Here is a 25,651-nt window from a genome sequence, read left to right as displayed (position 1 = left end):
GAAATTGAAGACCTAAATAAATGGAGAGATACACTGTGTTCGTGGGTTAGAAGACTCAATATTGCTAAGATGCCAATTCTCTCCCCAATTAATCCATACATTTGAGGTAATCTCCATCAGAACTTGAGAAGACCTTTTATAAAAACTGACAAACTGATTAGAATATTTATTTGGAAATGCAAAGGACCTAGAATAGACAAAAGTTAAAAGACTTACACTATTGCTTTTAAGACACATTATGATGCTATAGCAATCAAGACGTAACACACACATAGCTCACTGGAATAGAACAGATTCCTAAAATAGACCCACACATGTATGGTTAGTTGATTTCAATAAAGATGTCGTGGTACCTCAATGAAGAAAAGATAATCTTTTCAAAAAATTGTGTTGGAACAACTGGATAGCCTTAAGCAAAAAGATGAACCCTGTTATGTCACACCCTATACAAAATTTAACAAAAATGGATCACAGATCTAAGTATAAGAGCTGAAACTATAAAGCTTCTAGTAGAAAATATAGGAGAAAATCTTAGTGACCTTGGGTTTGGCAAAGATTTTTTTTAATATATGACATAAAAAGCAGGAACTATACAAAGAAATTGATGAACTGGTAACTGATAAATTAAAAATGTTGGTTTTTCAAATGACACTATTACAAAAATTAAAAGTCAAACCACAGACCAGGAGAAAATATCTGCAAAACATATATCTGACAAAGGGCCTGTATTTAGAATATATAAATAACTCTTACAACTCAGTAATAAAAAGGGAAACAACTCAATTTTTTAACAATGGACAAAAGACTTCCAGACATTTAACCAAAGAAAATATAGAAATGACAAATAAGCATGGCAAATGTTCAATATATCATTAGGCATTGAGGAAATGCAAACAAAAACACAATCAGATGCTATTACATAGCTATTAGAATGAGCAAAATTAAACAGACTGATCATACCAAGAGTTGGTCACAATGTGGAGCAACTAGAAACACTGCTTACAGTAATGTAAAATGGTACAATGACTGTGGAAAATAGTCTGGCAGTTTCTTAAACTATAAAGCCTACACCTACCATATGGTGTACCCATTCCACTATTACATGTTTCCATACAGAAATGAAAGCATACATCCTCAGAAAGACTTATACATTAATGTTCATAGCAGCTTTATTCGTGATAGCCCAAAACTAGAAACAATCTAAAAACCTGCACACAGGTGAATGGATAAATTGTGGTTATATCCATATCAGGGAACACTACTAACAATAAAAAGGAATCAATTATTGATACATGTGACAACTACAGAAAAATCTCAAAAGAATTATGCTGAGTGAAAAAGCCAGACCAAAAAGAAAGGAAAAAAAAAGGAGTACACACTGTAGGATTCCATTTACATAAAATTTTTTAAATTTACAGTGTCAGAAAGCAGACCAGACTAGAGATGAGAGGTGGGAAGGAAGAGAGGGATGCAGGAACAAATTACAAAGAGGCACCAGGAAACATCTGTGGGTGATAGATATGTTCATCTTGACTGTGGTGATACTTTCTGTTTTGCCAGTGTATACATATGTCAAAAGTTATCAAACTGTTATACTTTAAATATGTGGACACTGTTGTACCTCAATTATACTTCAATAAAGCTGTAAAGAAAGAAAAAAAGTAGAATGAAGTGTCAAGTACAGAGCTTTGGAGAACCCTGATATTTAAGGATAGAAAAAAGCAAAGGAATCACTAAAGAAGAAAGAAAAACTGATCATAGGCAGGATAAGATGCAAATTATTACAGTTATCAATTTCAGGGGAGTTGAAAACAGTGCAGAATGATAGAGAAATTAAGAAAGTTGGTGATTAAGATAAGACCAGTGGATTTAGGCATTAGGATATATGTATTAAAAGAGCAAAACATTCAGAGGTCACCAAAGAGACCAGTACTGAAGTCAGAATGTCAAGGGTTAGGGTTTCCCTGGTGGCGCAGTGGTTGAGAGTCCGCCTGCCGATGCAGGGGACACGGGTTCGTGCCCCGGTCCGGGAGGATCCCACATGCTGCAGAGCGGCTGGGCCCATGAGCCATGGCCGCTGAGCCTGCGCGTCTGGAGCCTGTGCTCCACAACGGGAGAGGCCACAACAGTGAGAGGCCCACGTACCGCAAAAACAAAACAAAACAAAACAAAAACGAATGTCAAGGGTTAAGAGAACGGGAGGTCAATGAGTGACAACAGAAGGACAGCACTCACCTGAGAAGTATTCAAACAAAAAAGAGAGAAAGTTGATGCAAGACAGAAGTTTCACTCACTAGTTATACGCTCCTTTCCTTCTTGACAACCATAGACAATATAAATGCATTTATGTTTCACTGGCATCATAATCAAAGATGTCAATCTACTGTATCATTAAATTTTTTTTTCCAGGACCAAAAGCATTATGACATTTAAATAAAAATGTTCCTGACAACTTTATCCACCCTTCCAAAGTTCAATACCTATGAAATGAGTGATGGGGGAGGATCCTCTGATAACAACCCTGTTGAGGACTTGCTCCAGAATTTCTTGTCTGATCATCTCATGGATCTAAAAAGAACAGAAGAACCAATAAAATATTCCTTGGTGACCTTCAGCTTACAATTGTATCAATGCATGTTAGGCAGATTAAAGAACAGTTTGAATATGGGTAAAACTGGACTGTTTATTTCAAAGACAAATATAATGTGAATCATCTGGAAAGAATCACTCAATTCTACCTTCATTCTGTGCTCAAGACAATTCATTAGCAGGGCAAACTTTTATTAGCCTAAAAGAGAGATCATATGAAAGTACTGCTACATATAAGGTCCAGCATCAAACAGGAATAATTCTACCTAGGTATCTATTACATGCCAACATCCATATTCCTGACAGTATGCACAACTTTTATTTTAAAATTTAAAAGCCCACGAAAATTTCTGAAAACCTAGAAAATCTTCACCAAGCCCTTCCTCAGTTTCTACAAGCAGAGCAATTGCCTAAAAAATGACCTGTTTTGAATTTTTACTTGAATTTTAGTTAAATTTCATACCTGAACTTGATAACTTTGGGGTACAGACTAATTACTTTCAGACCTTGGACTAATAATTTGATTATCAGTAAATTCTATGTTCTATAGATACCTTGACAAAGCCAACATCTGTGTGAAATCAAGTGGAACCTTCTTAGTTTTAAAAAAGATTAATTTAGAAACAAAAACCATTTTCTTTTCTAAGAATGTTTTTAATCAGATTATGGTTAAGGGGAGTCATATGTATCTAATACACAACTCTCAAGGACTATTATATGGCATTCACTTCATAGTTCTGGATCAGAACATCAGATTTACATTTAAATTGGCCTCCAAATAACATTTTCAGCAGATACTTTTGGTGTGTAGATACAGTGAACAACTGAATGTAAAGAAGATGTCTTAGAGAAATCACTAGCAAAGCAAATTTGTTTAGTCTCAGATATGATCTTTTTTTTAACTTGAAATGAATTTTTGAAAGCTATTTCAGAAATTAAGATTGAGATGATAGTCATAATATGGTAATGAATTAGAAGAGTGTAAATTCCCCATTTTTGGTTCTTCAAAAACAATGAACCAATAAGCATGATTCTTCAAGCTTGATGTTCTACAGCAACCTAAAAGATTATTTTTTGTATAAGGGAATTTAAAAAACCCAGAAATGATTTACTGCTAGAGGAAATCATGAGGAAGTTAACTTATATTCAAACTTCTAAGAAATGGTCAGGAAGAACAGAAATTAGAATAAATGAGAATCTCATATAAATAATGAGTGAGAAAGTAAGTATTCCATCAAACTGGGTCTATAATGTTTCAATTACTATCCCAATCTCTGTTCTGGGAAACTGCTACATACTCAAATTGCCCTGTCCCCCAAACTCCCAAGTTAATGCCCTATTTATAATATAATTTAACAAAATTAGGGAATGGTTGCTAAACTAGAGTCTCACCTTGAAAGTTTCCAACAGGATATTAGCTCCCAGCTTACATGCATGCTGGTTTGGCATTCTAGAAAGACCTGAGCTGGCTTCAATAGTCTTTCCATCAAGAATCTTCTTTGGCCCATAGGAATCCATTAAAATGAAGGCAAGTTCTACCAGGCCCTGAGTAACATGATCCCAACTGTGAACACTGCAAGAAAACAAAGTTTAGTTAAGAAGAAAAACTTAGTAAAATACCTTACCTCTATATTCTCTGCCATGTTACATATTTCCCAAACTTGACCTGGATAACCAACACTCCACATAAATTCTGAATTTCTTAATGAACAGTAATGGGAATGGCAGGCAAGCAATCTCTACTGACAGAACACTGAGAAAATCCAAAAACTACAGAACATTAAAAAACATACGGAAGAAACTGGAATATCTCAATGTACTGACCATTAGAGATTTCTATTCAAGATTTCATGACTAGAAGTTAACTGCTGCTTCTTCTATTCCCCTCATGCCAATAACAACACTTACACTATACATATGCTTACAAGTTTGCCTCCCTCTCTAAACTGAGACTCTCTACGATGGAGAGTAACACTGTAGTCATATTTTTACCTATATAGCCTAGCACAAAGGCTGGCATATAGAAGGCACTAAGTAAATAATTACAGTAAGAATATTTATATTCATATTTATATCATATTCATATCTATAGTATGAATTGATGAATGACTGGGTTTCAAAAGCATGAGCTGAAACTACAAATAGCCTTTGTAAAGCAGTAGAATCCTTGGTGATGTTATACCACTTAATGTTACCCACTATAGTGGAAATGTATGTTTATAATAACCTTTATATCATATCTACCTGCTAAACAGCAACAAATTATAATGCAGCATTAAAGAATGAAGGAGATAGTTGTGAACAGATTCTCATAACATTTTGACAGATTTTAATAATAGTCACACTCTGGAGATCTGGGATCAAGAAAATAGACTGAGCACATGCTCCATTCTTCCCACCCCAAATACCTACCAATGACAGAAAAGATACTTATACCTATGTGCGAATGTCTGTATGTGGTGTATACATACAATCTATGATAATGTGGAAAAATAAGAGGTGTTTTTGACTCTCTAGAAATTATGAAGAATCCTTAAAAAGTGAACATAATATAAGAAGGAAGCCACAGAACACATAGTGTAAAATGAAGGGGTGCCTCCAAAAGCAGATACCAAAGGCAGATATACTGGGAACTAGAAGGAACCTTGGGGCAACTTTTGTGCATGAACAGTTTGGTACACAGCAGCCTTCTCTACCTTTTTCTCCAAGACACCACTGCACCCGCAGTTTATGCCAAAAAATAAGCAACCATGAGGCCTGTCCTTGGATGGGATCTGTGCATAGAGGAGCTTGGGCCTGAGAGGCAGAGCAGCACTCTAAGAGGATGACAACATGCTGGAGGATTAGGGCAATGCCACACCTAGAAGATTAGCCTTTGGTACATCCTACCACTATCCTCAAGCCACAGAGGTAGAATGTGTTAAAAGATACAGCACTCTCAGACAAACTAATGGGGAATATAAAAAACAGTAATAAGGAGATAAGCAATAGCCACCAAATACAAGAAAATAATATCACCATGAAAGAGAAGCACCAAACTCAATGAAGAGAACTAATCGCTACGGGAAAAGGTTAATGGAACAAACAGAAGATTTTAAAAGTCTAATGAATATCCTCAGAGAAGTAAGAAAGAATATTATAGCATGAAACAAAAAATGAACTGTTATGAAAATAGAACCAATTAGAAATTTTGGAAATAAAAACATGATGGACGGAGTGAAAAACTTAATAAATGGACCTAAGAATAAAATGGGCAGAGCTGAAGAAATAATTATTGAGAAGAGTGAGCTAAGGAATTTTTGTTGAACTTGACACAAAAAGATAAAAATATGAAAAGCGTAAAAGAAAAATTAAGAGATACAGCAGACAGATCAAGAAATTCCAACAGTTAATAGGAGACAACAGAAAGAAAAAGGGGAGACAGTACTCAAAGAAAATAGAAGAAGAAAATCATTACAGAGTTTAGGAGACATGACTCCTTACAGTGAGAGGGCACACCAATTACCAAGCAGAAATGAATTAAAAAGGAACTTACATAAACACAAATTGTGTTAAATTTCAGAAGATCAAGGATAAAAATAAAGTCTTAAAAGTTCCCATGAAGAAAAATAACAGATTATCTAAAATAATACAAGAATCAGATAACCATCAGACTTTTCATCAGCAATTCTAGATGCAAAAAGACAATGTAAAACTGATTATAAACTCAGAATTTTAAACTTCGTCCAACTATTATTGTTCAAGTGGAAGAGCAAAACAAAGACATTTTCAGATATGAAAAGTTTACTATCCACAAACCGTATCAGAAAGGATTACTGCAAAAAATATATACTTATGGCATATTTCCAAGTGAAAAGTATGAGGTTCAAAAGATAGATGTAGGTCTTCCCTGGTGGCGCAGTGGTTGAGAATCCACCTGCCGATGCAGGGGACACGGGTTCGTGCCCCGGTCCGGGAAGATCCCACATGCCGCGGAGCAACTAGGTCCGTGAGCCATGGCTGCTGAGCCTGCGCGTCTGGAGCCTGTGCTCCCTAACGTGAGAGGCCACAACAGTGAGAGGCCCGCGTACCGCAAAAAAAAAAAAAAGATAGATGTAAACAAAGAAACCAGTAAAATTATGAAGTCTAAATAAGTATAGTCTGTTAATAATCTTAACAAGAATGAAGTGGAGAAATAGTGTGTGCTGTGGGCTAAAGTTCCCATCTTGGAGGGAGGAGACTGTTGTAGTCAGTTTGCTACAAAATGTTTATCTGTAACATGAAAGAGCTCACACATCATTGGTAAATAGGGGAGGTAAGTATAACCTGGAAGTTGTATTGGCTCATAGGTGATTTTTTTCCTAGTACATTAATGTTCTGCACCTCTAAGTATCTGCAGGTAAACACAAAGTATGTCAATAGAGCTAAATATAGCAAACCATGGAGACAAACCACAGACAAAGCATGACACAGTAAAGACTGTTATAACAGCTAACATATATTCTGAAATACAACATTAAACATGAAAGTAACAACTAGGATGGTTACCAGTTTTTTCAACTTGATTTAAAATGGATTTGCCTAAAACTGCTAATTTAATTGTCTAAAACTGCTAATTCAATTCCATCCATCAGTCCCAAACTGCAACAGTTAAAGTAAATAAAACTCGGTTTTCTACTCACCTAAAAAGCCAATGAAGACTCAGGCCAATAGAGTAGTAATAGCATGAAAGGAAATAGCATGAAAGGAGCAAAGGTACCTACTTCAGTTTTGTATCCTTGCTATCAAGGTGGCCAAGAACTCAGCCCTTGGGATTCAAGGATCTTCTGATCTTAACACCAAATACCCTATGAACCTTATGGTTCATGAACTTACCTATTCTTTACCACTTCCAAGATCATGGTTGAAACACAACATCTATGAGGAACTAGATTCTGAAGAAATTTTGAGCCTTGGAGAAGCTGAAGATCCTTAAAGCTTTTTATAACCAAAGACTTTAAAAGGTCAAATACCTAATATAATGAAAGAAATAGGAAAATGAAGAAAAAAATGATAGCCCATACTATAGAATCTTAACCCTGTAATTGTTCCTACTTGCTGCCATACACTCATATCCCTATGACAACTGTTTCACTGATGAGTATGATACAAAAATTATGACTTTCAGTGGGAACTTAAAAGAGCTGAAGACAGGCCTTCCTCGAGAGAAAAAGGGCTAAAAATCAATATTACCCACAACCAGAGAAACACATAAGAAAAAAGGGTAAAGGATTTTATATTTTCATTCTTTCAAATAACAGATTCTCATTAATTTCAAGTTGATCAGGGACAGTTTCTTAGACAGCTACAACATAATACAACTGCAATGAATACCCAGCTAAACTTCCCATTCTTGCTACTTGGACTGTGTGATGTTTCCACTCTTATTCCCATCTCACCACCTGGCTTACCACACAATAGGAAGTGGAGGTATAAACCAAGTATCTGAAGAAGTCTTCAAGCAGCCCACAGAGAACAGTGTGGGCCTACATTCTTATAGGGGAATATGCTGCTGGCAGGGTGGGAGTGGAATTGTTTAGGAAAAGATAATAAAAAAAAAAACCAGGCTATTGTACACTTTATCAACTACAGAAGGAACCAAAAAGTCATTCATAAATACCTGTTCCTCAAATCTTTGTATTCTTGTTACAGAGAGGAAGAGGGCAATGCTGAAAGGACATATATTACTACTGAAATCTCCTTGCTGTCCTGCCTAGAACAGATAAACCAAAAAGGAGTCATAACGTACATCTTAAAAGTATAACATATCCTACTTAAAAACAAGTCCTTAGATGGATCAGAAACCTAAATATAAGAGCTAAAACTATAAAACTTTTAAAAGGAAACACAGTAGGAAATCTTCAAGACTTTGGATTAAAGATTTCTTAGATACAATAACAAAAACATAATTTATATTAGAAAAAAACTGATAAATTGGATCTCATTAAAAATCAAAACTTTTGTGCTTCAAAAGACACCATTAAGAAAATGAAACAAGCTGCAGACTGAAAAAAATATTTGCTAATTACATACATGATAAAGGACTTGTACCCATGATATACAAAGCATTCTTAAAACTCTTTAAGTCACAATCAAAAAACGGGCAGGGCTTCCCTGGTGGCGCAGTGGTTGAGGGTCCGCCTGCCGATGCAGGGGACGCGGGTTCGTGCCCCGGTCCGGGAGGATCCCACATGCCGCGGAGCGGCTGGGCCCGTGGGCCATGGCTGCTGAGCCTGCGCGTCCGGAGCCTGTGCTTCGCAGCGGGAGAGACCGCAGCAATGAGAGGCCCACATACCGCAAAAAAAAAAAAAAAAAGGGCAAAAGATCTGAATAGACATTTCATCAAAGATATTAGAACAACTAAATAAGCACATGAAAAGATGTTCGGTTATCATCAGTCACTAAGGAATTGCAAAGTAAAACCTCTATGAGATACTGTTTCACAGCTATTAGAATAGGTATATTAAAAAAAAAAAAGAGACAGTAACAAATGTTGGCCAGGATGTGGATAAACAGGAGCCCTCATACAGTGCTGACAGATATGTAAAATGATGTAGCCACTTTGGAGAACAATTTGGTAGTTTCTTTAAATTATAAACATATGGGACTTCCCCAGTGGTCCAGTGATTAAGACTCCGTGCTTTCACTGCAGGGGGCGCAGGTTCGATCCCTGGTCGGGGAACTATGATCCCACATGCCACACGGCATGGCCAAGAAAAAAAGAAAAACATTATATATAAATATATATAGAGACATGAATGTATTACATAACCCAGAAATTCCACTTGTAGGTATCTACCCAAGAGAAATGAAAACATATGTGCACACAAAGACATGCATGTGAATGTTCACAACAGTATTACTCATAATAGCCAAAAAGTAAAAACTCAAATGTCCATCAACTGGTGAAAAGCTAAACAATGGATATGTCTATACAATGGAATACTATTCAACAATAAAAAGGAATGAAATATTTGTTAGTGCTACAACATGGATAAACCTCGAAAATTATGCTAAATGAAAGAAGCCATACACAAAAAATTACATATTGTATAATTCTATTTATAAGAAATCAGGAAAGGTGAATCTATAGAAACAGGCAAGAAGGATCTTACGAGGTGATGAAAATGTTCTAAAACTGAATTATGATGATGGTTGCACAACTGGGTAAACTTATGAAAAATCAATGAATTACACACTTAAGATGGGTGTATTTTTTTTTCTTTTTTTTTTTTTTTTGCCTGTGTTGGGTCTTCGTTGCTGTGCGTGGGCTTTCTCTTGTTGCAGTGAGCAGGGGCTACTCCTTGTTGCGGTGTGTGGGCTTCTCATCGTCCTGGCTTCTCTTGTTGTGGAACACGGGATCTAAGTGCGCAGGCTTCAGTAGTTGTGGCACGTGGGCTCAGTAGTTGTGGCGCACAGGCTTAGTTGCTCCACGGCATGTGGGATCTTCCTAGGCCAGGGCTCGAACCCGTGTCCCTTGCATTGGCAGGCAGATTCTTAACCACTGTGCCACCAGGGAAGCCCCAAATGGGTGTATTTTATGTTATGTAAATTGTACCTCAATAGAGTTTAAAAAATAGGTCTTTGAGCCCTGAAAGAAATGACAAGAAACAAAAGAAAAAAAGGAATACAGCTTCCCTGGTGGAGCAGTGGTTAACAATCCTCCTGCCAATGCAGGGGACACGGGTTTGATCCCTGGCCCGGGAAGATCCCACATGCTGCAGAGCAACTAAGCCCGTGCGCCACAACTACTGAGTCTGCATGCCACAAATACTGAAGCTCACGCGCCTAGAGCCTGTGCTCTGCAGCAAGAGAAGCCACGACAATGGGAAACCCATGCACTGCTATGAAGAGTAGCCCTGGCTCGCCGACTAGAGAAAGCCTGTGCACAGCAATGAAGACCCAACACAGCCAAAAATAAAAACAAATAAATAAATTAATTAAAAAAGAAAAAAAAGGAATAAATATAAAATCAAAGATGAATAAAACAAAAACCAACAAACAAATATAAAAGTCAATAAAGCTGGTTCTTTGAAAAGATCAATAATATAGTCACTGTAAACCTAAATAAAAAGCAGAGTGAACAGATACAGAGAAGACAAAGGAGCTTTAAAGGCTAGTTCCCACATCATGGTCTTTAAATATCCTTTCCTACAAAAGGGACCCAAGGCTCCTTAGAGAAATCAGGATGGGGTAAGGAAAGTACAAGTGTGTCTTGGATAGCTTATGCCACAGAAGTGCTCAAAGACTAATGGGGCCATGTCAGAAGGACACATAAGCCTACCTCAAGGATCCAATTAGCCAAATATGGGTCACTTTGAGTACTGCATACGAGTAGATTGAATTTTAAAAGGTTCATTGGCTGCATAACAATATGCAGAAAAATGGGGGGGTGGCTCTTTTCACAGAAGAAAACCAGCTAATAATGTAGAAGGAATGACAGAATTAAAAATTTCTAATCTCAATTCTACCATTTTGCAACTCCCAGTATAATTAGTGATTTAGGCCAAGAATCATCAGTAGACGGGAAAACAAAATCCACTGTGTGAAAGGTTGCTGAGGAAAAGAATTTTCGCATGCCTCGAATTATGATCCTATGGATTACTTTCTAATTACAAAGGGAAACATATATCTTTGCAAATGAAGAAAACTGATGGTCATTGTCTTGATCAAATGATTTGGCTAAGACTGCCTGATACTGAGCCTCTTGACATAATGCAATAGAATAGTGGTTGGCAAACTACAGCCTCTGGGACAAATCTAGCCCATCACCTATTCTTGTACAGCCCATGAGCTAAGACTAATTTTCACTTTTTTAACTGTTGAGGGGAAAAAAAACATCAAAGGAAGAATAATATTCTGTGACACACGAAAATTAAATAAAATTCAAATTGCAGTGCCCATGTAGTTTCATTGGCACACAGTCACAGTCATTCATTTATGTGTTGTTTCTGGCTGCCTTCTTGCTACAACAGTAGGGCTGAGTAGCACTGACAGAGACCGTATCACCTGCAAAGCCTAAAATAGTTACTGTCTGTCCCTTCAGAGAAAGTTTGCTGACCCCAACAAGAGAAAGTATACAACATCACTTATGACATATTCTTGCCAAAAATGTTTAACTTGAATCTAATCATGAGCAAACAGACAAATCTGACAATGAGAGACACAAGAAAACTGGGCTGGATGCTTCAAAAAACTCAATGAAAAGGTATTAATCCTTATTCTTAGGAGACATCTGTGGAAGTATTCAGGCATTGAAGTGTCATGATTTCTTCTTTTAAATGGTTCAGAAAAAAATCTATACTTGTGAGAAAGTGAGATAAGGTAAATGTAGCAAAATACTTAAAAAGAGTTCAAAACATTTCTAATTTTTATCTTACTACTTCACAAATATTTAATGATGAATGACTTAGCTTCACAAAACCCCACAATATATTACTAGAAATAGGCAATTTCCCCAATTCACAAATATGGAAACAGAGGTCAAGACTGAAGCTCATAGAATAATGGAGTTAAGGTTAAATTTTGAGTTTCCTGCTGAACAGTCTTCACCTTTTTTTTTTAAACACTAACACACTTAAGGTATGGTTTTAAAATGGAACTTGCTTAAGAATGTAGTGATATCATACATCTTCCACTTTCAAAGTAAAAAAAAAAGAGATCCTCTAGACCCAGGGTAGTTCTACAATATTTCTATGTATTTGTTTCCTGTCATTAACGGGCATAAAAGAGGCTTGAGTTCAAACATCCCTTTTTCATAAAGAGATCCTGGATCTCCTTAAGAGCGTGGGGCTACCTTTAAGAGTTTCAGTAGTTCTCTGCCTAGTTCACAGTCCAACTTGATGGCAAACACAATGTGTAGAATAATGGTGCCTTCCACGTGACGAAGTTCACCTGATGGTACAGTAATAAAATCCAACAGCCTAAAAGATTCAACAGAACGGTATGAGCTATAGTTTGGGAAAGAGACAACAGTGCATATGCTCATATGAACAAACAGAAAAACTCAAGCTGAACTGATACGATCCCTGGAGGCAGGCACAAAGTACTAAATCTACTGTCTCATTCTCTGCTCCTTTTTACAAAACTTCTTGAAAGAACGAACCGTCTATAGTCATTATTTCCACTTCTTTACCTCTTCCCAGTTCAATTCAATTCAATTAGGCTTCTGTCCCCTCCCTAACCTCCCTTCCAATGCTATTTGTAGCCCTTGCAAGAATAATCAAATGACCTCTACACTGTCAAAACCAATAACCAAGTTTCATCTTAATTAAGCCTCAGCAGATTTGACACAGTTGACCCCTTCGTTTTTGAAACATTTTCTTCTCTTAGCTTCTGGGGCATTGTCACTGGCCTCTTTATTTGTGCTGGCTCATCCTCCCTTTAAATGGTGAATGCCTCTGAGCTCAATCTTGGGTTTCTTTCTCTTCTCTTCACGATTTCCCTAGGTGACCCTATCCAGTCTGAAGGCTTTAGTCCTTTCCAATCTGTATCTCCTGTCCTGACCTCCCCCTAAAACCCCAGACTGCCTGCTCAACACCTCCATATGGGATACTAATATACATCTCAAACTTACATGGGCAAAACTGAGCTTATTTCCCCCTAAACCTGCTTTTTGTCAGTCTTTCCTAACTCAGTATATAAGACCACGTTCTAATCACTTGCTCAAGCCAAATAACTAAAAGTTATTCCAGATTAGAAGCAGTAGGCTGAAACAGGATTAAAAGCAAAGATTCTTCAGCCAAACTGCTTGAATTCAAATCCCAGGTCCACCAATTTATGGCTACATAACCCTTGGAAATTCCTTAATTTCTGTGTGCCTTGGTTTCTACATGCATAAAACAGAGGCAAAACAGAGTTGCTGTAAGGTTTAAAGTGCTTAGAACAGCACTTGGCACAGAGCAAGCACTCTGTATCTGTTTCAAAAAAAATCTTCTTTTTCAGTCACATCATGCTGAGTCCTGCCTTTGCACTAACTGTTCCACTAACTGAGAATGTGCTTTTTCCTGATCTATATATTGTGGCTCTTATCATTTAGGCTTCAGTTAAAATAGCACCTTCTCAGAGAAGTTTTCCCTGACCACTCAACCTAAAGTAGCTATGCTGTCACTATCACATCATCCATTTGAAATATATGCATAACACTTTTCACTCTAATATTTTTGTTATTTATTCATTTTCTTTTCTCTTCTCGTTGAAATATCTCCATGAGAGCAGGAACCTTGTCTGACTGGTTCATCACTGTAGTCCTAGGGCCAAATAGTTTCTGGCACAAAGTAAACACTTAAATAGCTTTTAAGCTTGCAACTTACAGAACAATTACTGCTGTTTTCCTGGAAAGATTAAAATGAAAGAGTTGAAGAGACTGCATTATTCTTTTAATTTTATTACTGAGCAGCTAAGGGGACTAGGGAAATCCTGTGCTGAGGTGAAGGTATGGACTGAACAGTTAGATAACAATGAGATGAACTTGGAGAAATGATTTTATTTCTATACTGTATTACTCACTCGTCACCACTCTGTTCCTCATTGTGCTGCTTATCTAGCTTGTTGAAGAAAGCTATGATTCCTTCCAAAACCCTCTTCCGGCTTCCCTGAAAAAAATACAAAATAAGTAAGGTCTCACCATAAAGGGCAAGCTGAACTTAAAGTTCTTTTCAGCTTGAAGGATTTTCAAGTATGAATTTAAATAGATAAATTATAACCTAGAGTCACACTAAGAATTTACAGAACACTTTCACGTTGAAATTGAGTTTGAAATACATCTTAATATCAGATTTTAAGGGGCCTATAGTCCACCCTTTCTGAGATCTTTATCCCTTTTACTACCACACACACACAAAATGTGGTACTACAAGAGATAATGTATGTTTACTTTGGCTGAGGACATGACCTTTTTACTAGATCAAATCATCACACATGAAATAAAAGCATCTATGCCCTAGCATATAAAACAAGAGTATGAGTAAGCTGAATGGTACCAACTGGTCATTTCACCAGAGTTAAAAAAAAAGCAAAATTTTCATTTATACCTTTGAGGAGAGAACCAGAAGCTGATAGACCAAGGGTGGTACTTCTTGAAGATTCAATTCAGAGAACATCGTCAACACTTTTCCCACCACAATTTCCACCTCTTCTGCAGTCAGAGGGACATCCCTGTGGATCAAAGATTCTAAAGATCAGGGCTTCCCTGGTGGCGCAGTGGTTGAGGGTCTGCCTGCCGGTGGGGGGGCCGCGGGTTCGTGCCCCGGTCCGGGAGGGTCCCACGTGCAGCGGAGCGGCTGGGCCCGTGAGCCGTGGCTGCTGGGCCTATGCGTCCGGAGCCTGTGCTCTGCAGCGGGAGAGGCCACAGCAGTGAGAGGCCCGCGTACCGCAAAAAAAAAAAAAAAAAAAAAGATTCTGAAGATCAGAGCCTAATTTGGGAGATATTAGAATACTATAACTACCTCTTTTGATTTTTCTCTAATGCAGAACCTTAAAGGGGACCAATAACCTTACCTAAGCAAAGTTATCTTGGAAAAAAAAATCATAAAGTTATACTTTAAATAAGAAATCAAAGCAAAAAAGAGTGGGGGGAAATTCTGTAAAAGAAAACAGAGGTACCGATACTCTTATTTAGGGAACAGTGGTATCTGAGCTTGCTACATTTCAGTTTCTAGTAGGTAAGTTCTCACAGCAGGATATAAAAAGAAAAGGGAATGATGATGCTTACTTGAACATGGAGGTGAGTTGGATTACATACTGATGATCCCATCTGATTAAAGAAATTGACACAGAAAGTTTATGTCATTTAAACTTATTTACATATTACTTTGTAAAATTAGTAAGGAGGAAAAAATTAGGGCCATTTCAAGTTTGATTTGGTACCACTGGGAAACAAGATCAAAGAAATGACATTTAAAACAATGAAATAACAGCTTTTAACCTATCAGACTGGCAAAATCAAACTCTGATGATATTCAGTGCTGGTGAGATTTTGGGAAACAAGTACTTCACATACCGTTTTAGGGGATGTACACTGATATAATCCTTCTGGGAAGACAAGTTGGCAATACTACTCATCAACTTTAAAAATGCACATAACCAAAGACCCACCCAACTTACTGTTAGAAATGTATCCTATGTACATGCTTATAAAAGGTCACCTAGACATACAGGATGTTAATTCCAACACTTTTTATAATAGCAAAAACCCAAATAGCCAAATATTATTTATCGGCAAAAACCAAATAATTTAACAATTGGACACTAGCCAAATATTATAACAGAATACTATGGAACTATTAAAAAGAATGATGTAAAGTGGTATATGCTGACATGAACAGATGTGTTAAATGAAAAATGAAAGGTATATTACAATGTAATGAATAAACTCTTTTGTGTAATTAAAAACAAACAAATAAATGGATAAATATACATGTGCTGATTCATGCCTAAAATTATTTCTGTAAGGGACTTCCCTGGTGGCACAGAGGTTAGGAAACCGCCCGCCAATGCAGGGGACATGGGTTCGAGCCCTGGTCCGGGAAGATCTCACATGCTGCAGAGCAACTAAGCCCGTGCACCACAACTCCTGAGCCTGTGCTCTAGAGCCCGCGAGCCACAACTACTGAAGCCTGTGTGCCTAGAGCCCTTGCTCCGCGACAAGAGAAGCCACCGCAATGAGAAGCCCACACACCGCAACAAAGAGTAGCCCCTGCTTACCGCAACTAGAGAAAGCCCACGCACAGCAACAAAGACCCAATGTAGCCAAAAATAATTCATTAAAAAAAATATATATATATATTAAGGATTTCTTACTATAAATATACACACACACAGATATATATATATATATATATATATATATATATATATAAAGAATTTTTCATCTTTGATGTATGTCTTTATATACTTCATTTTTAATGGGTATAAGTTACATGGAATGGCTCTACCTTAACTTATTGATACATAGCTTACATACCATAACTTACATATCTCTATTATTGTATGCTTAAGTTGGTCACAAATTTCTGTGTTGAAATGTTCATGTATGAAAATTTTCTTATATGTTGCAATTTATCCTTAGAGTAGATTCTCATATTTCTAGTTTAAAGATACAAACATCACTTATACATCTCACTCCCTCAAAAAAATATAAAAGATAGTGGTAGGGTGACTTCCAGCCTTAAGGACCTTGGGACTCCAAATACTGCTATAGGGATAAACTGCTGTGTTAAGATGGAGAGTCAAGTAAGTAGAAACTATATGTATAGTCTTAGAACAGAGAACAGAGTAAATAATCTCTCTCAAAAATTCATCACAGACTAAATGGTTTTATAGTGGTAGACCATAAACCAAAATGGACTAAAACCTTGAGAGGTATAAATTCCTAAAATAAATGATAATTCTTTTTTTGGTCACTTGTAGTCCTGAGAAAGTTCTACATATTAATAAGAAAGACTCACCTGCCAGAACAGAGGGTGTTAATCAACTGCTTCTTACATTCTTCCCCACTTAGTTCACCTAGAAATGCAAAATACATGGAGGAATAAATTTAATTCAGTGAAGAGAGTAAAAGCCACTAAGATTGGAAGAAAATTACCTTTTCCATAAGCTAGATTTTCCTTCTTGGTAGCAAGGGCAGTGAAAATGATGGGTAATAGCTCCAAAGATTTTCCATTCGTTAGGTTGCCCTCTTTGACAGCATCAACAAACTCATTGGCTAATTCAACCAATAATGCTCCTGGAAAATTGTGAACCTAAAAGTTCATGGGATTAAAAAAATGTTAAGCAGAAATCTAAATGTTTGATATCTCTTTCTAAGAAATACTCTTTTGCTGAATTAACAGAACTGGCATTGAAACCTAGAACTGGTCCTTTAAGTGATTCAGGGAATCATTCTGCTCTGGTATAAACTTATAATTGTAAAGGATTTCATAGATCAGGATCTTCCACCAGCTCCCTGATGTTTTCAAATACACCAACTCTTCAAAGAGATACATGTCCATGATACCAGAAATGTAACGTAAACATCTAAATGGTTTATGGCTCATCCATCAACTATTTTGTTTTATAACAGTAGTTCTCATTCATAAATAGGAGCTATGGTAGGTTGGGAACACTTAAGTTTTCCCTCCCTCCACAAATTACAAACCCCCCCAAATCCACCCAAAACCAAAAAAGTTTTTGTTTTCCATCTCACCTCCAGCATTAGTAATCCTATGATTTCAGATGCTACTTCTTTCTGCAAATCCCCTGATTCCAACAATTGGACACAACAACTGTATATCTTAAGTCTCCTAAGAGCTCCAGCTTCCTCAGAACAGGGGAAACCTTATTGTTTTAAACAGGTGGTACAGAAACAAAGAAAGAAAAAAGGGAGAATTCTTACAAGGTTGAAGGGTAAACAGGAAAAACAAACAGCTTTGTAGTTGAATATAGAAACAGAATTATCAAACTACTTATTACTATGGTGTTTAGAACAGCAATATTTAGGAGCTTTGAAAAAGTATTTAATTTAGACAAAAAACTGAAACATTACCTTTTCTACTTCCACCCATGTCATTAATTTTAAAAATAATTTTATAGTGCAGAAGAAGAAACACCTTCTAATATACTTTAGAGCTTTTCTGGGATCCAGTAACCCAAATTAAGTGCCTTTAACATACTTCACTTCAAAACATCATCACTGATTGATGTCAGTAGGAATGTAGAGTAATAAAGACCTTGGAAAATGCTCTCCTCCATAAAAGCAACTAGAACACTAACAAAAATAGTGAAAACCAACTTGTTCAGAATTCTGGAAATTAACCAGACTTGCAACAATCCAGGGAGAGTTTATTTAAGATAAACAGCTGAATCTAAGTGAGAATAGCAAGCTCTGTTGTGTTTCAACATGCCCTCATTCCACCTCCTAACCCCTACCCCCACCAGTCCAGCAGTCTTTAAAACCAACAGTTCACATTCATGGTACAAGCCATCAGTCTAGCAGCCTCTGGAGGGGACAGAATATGATTGGAGCTCCACCAAAGCCCAATTCTCAGGTAACTGTCATTATTCGACCTGTCTGGCTATTCCCTAGAAATTTTCACTCGCAAGACCTGTCTTAACTTGGCCTGACTTAGAACACGCCCAGTGCAATCTTTTACCAGGGGCATTTGTCTAAACCAGTTGCAAGTGATTACTTTTTCAGCTGCCTGGAGAGCAATAACAGTTGGGCATGCAACAAGCTGACCAAAGAATTTAAAACATAAGTCTGGAGAAAGGTGCATAGGGGACTTTGAAACATTCTGACATATTCCTGGGAACCTAGGAGGCCATGAAAATATTTAGGGTTGTGCATATGGAAAGGGCTGTGTGTATGGCCAGGCAACACCCAAGAGGACCCTAATCTCTCACCTCTGGATGATCCTGAGGCTCTGCACAAGCAGAAGGGCTAAGGAGGACTTAAAAGCTACCTGAGAACTGAAGGTGTGCACCTGACATGCACAGGGTCCCTCAGCAAAGGCTGGGAAACTCACTGGTTCCAGGCATTTTAAAGGAAATCTTTGCCAAATCATTAGCTGACCACAAAGCTAACCAAACAGAGACTTCAGTAGCCACACAGAACAGTGCCCATACACAACAAACAATACATATTTTACAGAATTAGTTCAGAAGAACAACTATTAAAAAAAAAAAGCAACAACAGATCTGGAGGAGGGGGGTGGTATCTGATTTCCAGAATTCCCACAAAATATCATTTAAAATGTCCAGTTTTCAGCAACAAAAAATAAAAAACATACAGGGAAACAAGAGTATGGTCCATACACAGGAAAAAAAGGAATCAATAGAAACCGTCCCTGAGAGCGCCCAGATATTAGATTTACTAGACAAAGACTGAAATCAGCTATTCTAAATATGTTCAAAGAACTAAAGGAGGGCTTCCCAGGTGGCACAGCGGTTGAGAGTCTGCCTGCTGATGCAGGGGACACGGGTTCGTGCCCTGGTCTGGGAAGATCCCACATGCCGTGGAGCAGCTGGGCCCGTGAACCATGGCCGCTGAGCCTGCGCGTCCGGAGCCTGTGCTCCACAACGGGAGAGGCCACAACAGTGAGAGGCCCGCGTACCACACAAAAAAAAAAAGAACAAAAGGAAACCATGTCTAAAGAACTAAAGGAAAATATAAAAATGATGTCTCACCAAATAGAGAATATCAATAAAGAGATAGAAATTATAAAAAAGAACCAAATAAAAATTCTGGAATTAAAAAGTACAATAATTGGGGCCTCCCTGGTGGCGCGAGTGGTTGGGAGTCCGCCTGCCGATGCAGGGGATACGGGTTTGTGCCCCGGTCTGGGAGGATCCCATGTGCCGCGGAGCGGCTGGGCCCGTGAGCCATGGCCGCTGAGCCTGCGCGTCCGGAGCCTGCGCGTCCGGAGCCTGTGCTCCGCGGCGGGGGAGGCCACGGCAGTGAGAGGCCCGCATACCGCAAAAAAAAAAAAAAAAAAAAGTACAATAATTGAACTGAAGAACCCACTAGAGGGGCTCAACAGGAGATCTGATCTGGTAGAAGAAAGAATCAGAGAACTTAAAGATAGAGCAATTGAGATTATCCAGTCTCAGGGACAGAAGGAAAAAGAAGAAAAATGATCAGAGCTTCAGAGACCTGTGGGATCCCGTCACGAATACCAACATAGACATAATGAAAGTCCCAGAAGGAAAGGAAAGAGAGAAAGGAGAAAAAAGAAGTAATGGCCAAAAACTTCCCAATTTTAATGAGAACGCTAATCTACACATTCAGTGAATTCCCTGGCAGTCCAGAGGTTAGGACTCTGTGCCTTCACTGCCGAGGGCCCAGGTTCAATCCCTGGTCGATATCACACAAGCTACACAGTGCAGCCAAAAAAACAAAGCAAACAAACAAACAAAACCCACATTCAAGAAGCTCAAAGAACTCCAAACAGGATAAACCCAAGAGATCCACATTTAGACACACCATCGCAAACTATCAAAATCAAAGATGCCTCATCATAAAAAAAACCATATGTGAAAAACCCACACTTAACATCATACTCAATAAGGGAAGATTGAAAACTTTTCCGTAAGATAGGAAAAATACAAGGATGCCCACTTTTGCCACTTCTATTCAACATAATACTGGAAGTTCTAGATAGAGCAATTATTGCATTTAGTGCCGCTGAACTGTACAGTTAAATAAAAAAGTTAAAGACAAGAAGAAAATATTGAAAGCAACAAGAGAGAAGCAACTCATCTGGTAAAAGGAGTACTCAATACGATTAACAGCTGATTTCTCATTTAAAAAAATCATTGAAGGGCAGAAGGAAATGGGATAACATAGTCAAAGTACTGAAAGAACTCAACAGCTAGAAAAACTATCCCTCCAAAACTGTCAACCAAGAACTCTATAGCCAGAAAAACTATCCCTCCAAAATGGAGAAATTACGACATTCCCAGATAAACAAAAGAGAATTTGCTGCCAGAAGACCTGCCCTAATGCTAAAGGGAGTCTTTCAGGCTGGAATGAAAGGACACCAGACAGTAAATTGAATCCACATGAAATAGAGAACATCAGTAAAGGTAACTACATAGGAAAATATGAAAGACAGTATAAATGTACTTTGTAATTATTTTTTCTATCTGATTTATAAGACACCTGCATAAAACAACAATTATAAATCTGCATTGGTGGGAATAAATGTGTAAAGATGTAATTTATGGGACAATAATAGCACAAAGGAGGAAGGGGGAGAATAAAGCTATAGGTAGAGCAAAGTTTTATAACTATTAAATCTAAGCTGGTATTAATCTAAACTAGATTGTTATAAATTAACTCATTATTGCCCAGGGGAATTTTTGCAGAAACTAATGCCTGTGGCCAGCGATTTTTATTTTGGCCAGCCAAAAAATTAATTGTTATTTCACTAACACTTTGTGGGTTATTACATTCAATACTTAGATCTGACACACCTGTAAAGTCTTCTAATTTTTGTAAAATGTTGTCTTCGAGCCACTCTTCTGTAGAAGCAAAGGAGCATTATCCTGCACCATGAATTTCACTTTCACTTTCTGTATCAGACTCAATCACTAAGGTTTTTTGTCTTTTTGTTGGTCTAATATTCACATCGTCTGAATCAGAATTATATTCTGAAGAACTATCATCTTCTGAGACACTAGTATATATGTCACTTGGACAATCAGACAAAGTATCTGCATAAAATTCACCAAAAACTTTTTCACTCAAAATTTCATGATGTGTCATTTTTGAAAATTTTACATTTATAATATACACAAGATTGAAGCAAAAACCAAACGGAACAAAATGTGAATGATAATGACAATCATAGGTTGTATAATGAACCCTTGATCAATTTCAAGCTCTAACAACTTCTCATGGTGACGTTAATTGTAGCACTCTCTAAAAATGTATTGATATGTCTCTGGTCAATAATGTGTTAAGATGTCAGTTCTAATTGCCAAGGCAAGCACTAAGAAGGTAACTGAAAAAAATAGTGAAAAAGATTACAAAGGAATTAAAATGGTACACTAGAAAACACCTACTTAACATATAACACGTAAGGTAGTAACAGAGGAACAAAAAGACACGACGTAAAGAAAACAAACAGCAAAACGGCAGATATCAATCCTACTCTTTCAGCAATTATGGCAAATGTAAAGGGATTAGATACTCCAATCAAAAGGCAAAGATTGGGACTTCTCTGGTGGAGCAGTGGTTAAGAATCTGCTTGCCAGTGCAGGGAACGTGGGTTCAATCCCTGGTCCGGGAAGATCCCACACGCTGCAGAGCAACTAAGCCCGCAAGCCACAACTACTGAAGCCCGTGCGCCTAAGGCCCATGCTCCACAACAAGAGAAGCCACCACAATGAGAAACCTGCACAAAACGAGGAGTAGCCCCGGCTCACTGCAATTAGAGAAAGCCTGTGCACAGCAACAAAGACTCAATGCAGCCAAAAATAAATAAAATAAATAGATTTATTTTAAAAAGGGCAAAAATTGGCAGAACAGATTTTTAAAAATCCAATTATGTGCTGTCAATCAGAGACACAATTTAGATTCAAAGATACAAATTGTTTAGAAAAGATATACCATGAAAACAGTAACCAAAGAGGGCTGAAGTAGCTCTAAAAATAACAAAAAAAAGTAGACTTCAAGACAAAAATTACTATTAAAGACAAAAAAGGGCATTTTATAATGATAAAAGAATCAAGGCATAACAATTATAAACATATAAGCACCTAACAAAAGAGTTCCAAAATACACAAAGCAAAAACTAACAGAACTGAAGGGTGAAATAGACAATTCAACAATAGGTGGAGACTTCAACACGCCACTTCCAATAATCAATAGAACAACAATTAGAAGTTCAACAAGGAAATAGACTTGAAAACACCAGATCTAACAAACATCTATATAGAACACTACACACAACAACAGAAGACACATTCTTCACAAGTACACATGGAGCATTCTCCAGGATAAACCACACATTAGGCCATAAAAAAATTCTCAATAAATTTAAAAGGATTATAATCATATCATTTATGTTCTGTGACCACAGTGGAATGAAACTAGAAATCAATAACAGAAGGAAATCTGGAAAATTCACAAATATGTGGAAATTAACATAATCTTAAATACCAATGGGTCAAAGAAGAAAGCACAGAGAAATTAGAAAAATACCTTGAGATGAATGAAAACAAAAACACAACATTCCAAAAGCTATTGGATACAGCTAAAGTAGTGCTTAGAACGAAATCTATAGTTGTAAATACCTATATTAAAAAAGAAGAAAGATCTCAAATCAATAACCCAATCTTCTACCATAAGAAATTATAAAAAGAGGAAACTAAACTCAAAGCAAGTGAAAAGAATATAAAAGTAAAATCAGACATAAATGAAACAGAGAATAGAAGAATAGAGAAAAATCAAGAAAACCAAAGCTTATTCTTTGAAAAGATCAACAAAATTGAAAACTCTTCAGACTGACCAAGAAAAAAAGGGAGAAGAATCAAATTACTAAAATCAGGAATGAAAGAGGGGCATTACTACCAATCTTACAGAAATAAGAAGAATAAGGTAATACAATGAATAACTGTATACCAATAAATTACAAAACTTATATGAAACAGATAAATTGTTATAAAGACACAAAGTATCAAAACTGACTAAAAAAGACAATAGAAAAACCACAACAGACCTATAAATAAAGAGACTGAATTAGCAATCAAAACTCTTCTACAAAGAAAAGCCCAGAACCAGATGGCTTCCCTGGTGAATTCACAAAACGTATAAAGAATTAACTGCAACCCTTCACAAACTCTTCCAAAAAAAAGAAGAGGAGGAAACATTTCCCAACTCATTCTACAAGGCCACTATTATCTTCATACCTAAACCAGACAAAGACATCCTAAGAAAACTATGAACAGTATCCCTTGTGACTACAGACACAAGAATCCTCAACAAAATACTAGCAAACTGAATCCAGCAACATTTTAAAAAGGATTATACTCTATAACCAAATTGGATTTAACCCAAGAATACAAGAGTGGTTCAATGTATGAAAATCAATGTAATATACCATAGAAATAGAGTAAAAGATAAAAACCACATGATCACCTCAGTAGACACAGAAAAAGCATTTGAAAATTCCAATATCCTTTCATGATAAAAAACATTCAACAAACTAAGAATAGAAGGGAACTTCCTTAACCTGATAAAGGGCATCCATGAAAAACCCACAGCTAACATCACACTCAATAATAAAAAATTGAAAGATTTCCCTGAGATCAGGAACAAGAGAAGGATGTTTACTCTCACCAATTCTATTCTACTGGAGGTTCCAACTGGGGTAATTAGGTAAGAAAAATAACAAAAGGCATCTAGATTGAAATAGAAATAAAGCTGTATCTATTCACAGATGACATAATCTTGTTTATAAGGAATCCACAAAGAAGAAACTACTAGAGCTAATAAACAAGTACAGGAAGGTAACAAGATATGAGATCAATATACAAAAGTCTATTGCATTTCTATACACTAGCAATGAACACTGAGAACATTAAATTAAGAAAACAATCCCATTTACAATCACACCAAAAAGAATAAAATACTCAGGAATAAATTAATAAAAGTAGTGTAAGACTTGTACTCTGAAAAGTACAAAATACTGTTGAAAGAAATGAAAGAGGACCTAAGTAAATGGAAAGATATTCCATGTTCATTAATGGAAGACATATTAAGATAGCAATACTTTTCAAATTCATATATAGATTCAACAAAATCACTACCAAAACCCCAGCTTCCATTTTTGCAGAAATTGACAAGCTAATCTTGTCATATGGAAACTCAAGGAACCCAGAATATCCAAACTAATCTGGAAAAAAAAAAAAAGTTAGAGGACTCACACTTCCCAATTTTAAAGCTTACTACAAAGCTATTCTAATCAGGACAGTATGGTACTGACATAAGGAGAGACACAAAGATCAAGGGAATACAACTGTGAGTCCAAAAACAAACCGTCACATTTATGGGCAATTGATTTTCAATAAGGGTGCAACTGAAAATAGGGAAAGATGAAGCTGGACTCCTACCTCACACCATATACAAAAATTAACTCAAAATGGATCAAAAATCTAAATTAAAAAGCTAAAGCTATAAAACTCTGAAAAGAAAACAGAGGTATAAATCTCTGTGACTTTGGATTAAGCAATGACTTCTTAGATATAAAACTAAAAGCGCAAGCTACAAAAAATTAAGTAGGCATCAAAATTTAAAATTTTGTGCATCAAAGGATACCATCAAAAAAGTGCAAAGACAACCAGAATGGGAGAAAAATTTTGTGAATCATATATCTAATAAGGGACTTGTATCCAGAATATTTAAAGAAATATTAGAACTCAGTAATAAAAAGACAACCCTATTTTTAAAAGGTCAAAGGATTTGAATAGACATTTCTTCAAAGAAGATATACAAATGGCCAGTAAGTACAAGAAAAGATATGCAACATCATTAGCCATCAGGGAAACGAAAATCAAACCCACA

General features: G+C 36.8%; 1 protein-coding gene across 3 annotated transcripts in view; it reads right to left on the bottom strand.

The window, feature by feature from the left end:
* FANCI (FA complementation group I) overlaps positions 1 to 25,651 on the bottom strand; it is an 81,922-nt gene that overhangs the window by 42,558 nt on the left and 13,713 nt on the right. For all 3 annotated transcript variants that reach the window (XM_060097359.1, XM_060097360.1, XM_060097358.1), the window contains exons 4-14: positions 17,792 to 17,922; positions 17,192 to 17,348; positions 17,055 to 17,112; positions 15,320 to 15,361; positions 14,640 to 14,763; positions 14,116 to 14,201; positions 12,404 to 12,530; positions 8,228 to 8,320; positions 7,444 to 7,580; positions 3,982 to 4,162; positions 2,481 to 2,568 (exon numbers count right to left, since the gene is read on the bottom strand). In XM_060097359.1, coding sequence (XP_059953342.1) covers positions 2,481 to 2,568; positions 3,982 to 4,162; positions 7,444 to 7,580; positions 8,228 to 8,320; positions 12,404 to 12,530; positions 14,116 to 14,201; positions 14,640 to 14,763; positions 15,320 to 15,361; positions 17,055 to 17,112; positions 17,192 to 17,348; positions 17,792 to 17,922 — 1,224 coding nt within the window. The remainder of the gene's footprint in view (positions 1 to 2,480; positions 2,569 to 3,981; positions 4,163 to 7,443; positions 7,581 to 8,227; positions 8,321 to 12,403; positions 12,531 to 14,115; positions 14,202 to 14,639; positions 14,764 to 15,319; positions 15,362 to 17,054; positions 17,113 to 17,191; positions 17,349 to 17,791; positions 17,923 to 25,651) is intronic.

The sequence above is a fragment of the Mesoplodon densirostris genome, chromosome 4 (assembly GCF_025265405.1).
Source record: "Mesoplodon densirostris isolate mMesDen1 chromosome 4, mMesDen1 primary haplotype, whole genome shotgun sequence".
Classification (NCBI taxonomy): Eukaryota; Metazoa; Chordata; class Mammalia; order Artiodactyla; family Ziphiidae; genus Mesoplodon; species Mesoplodon densirostris.
This window is presented reverse-complemented; position numbering and strand designations above follow the sequence as displayed.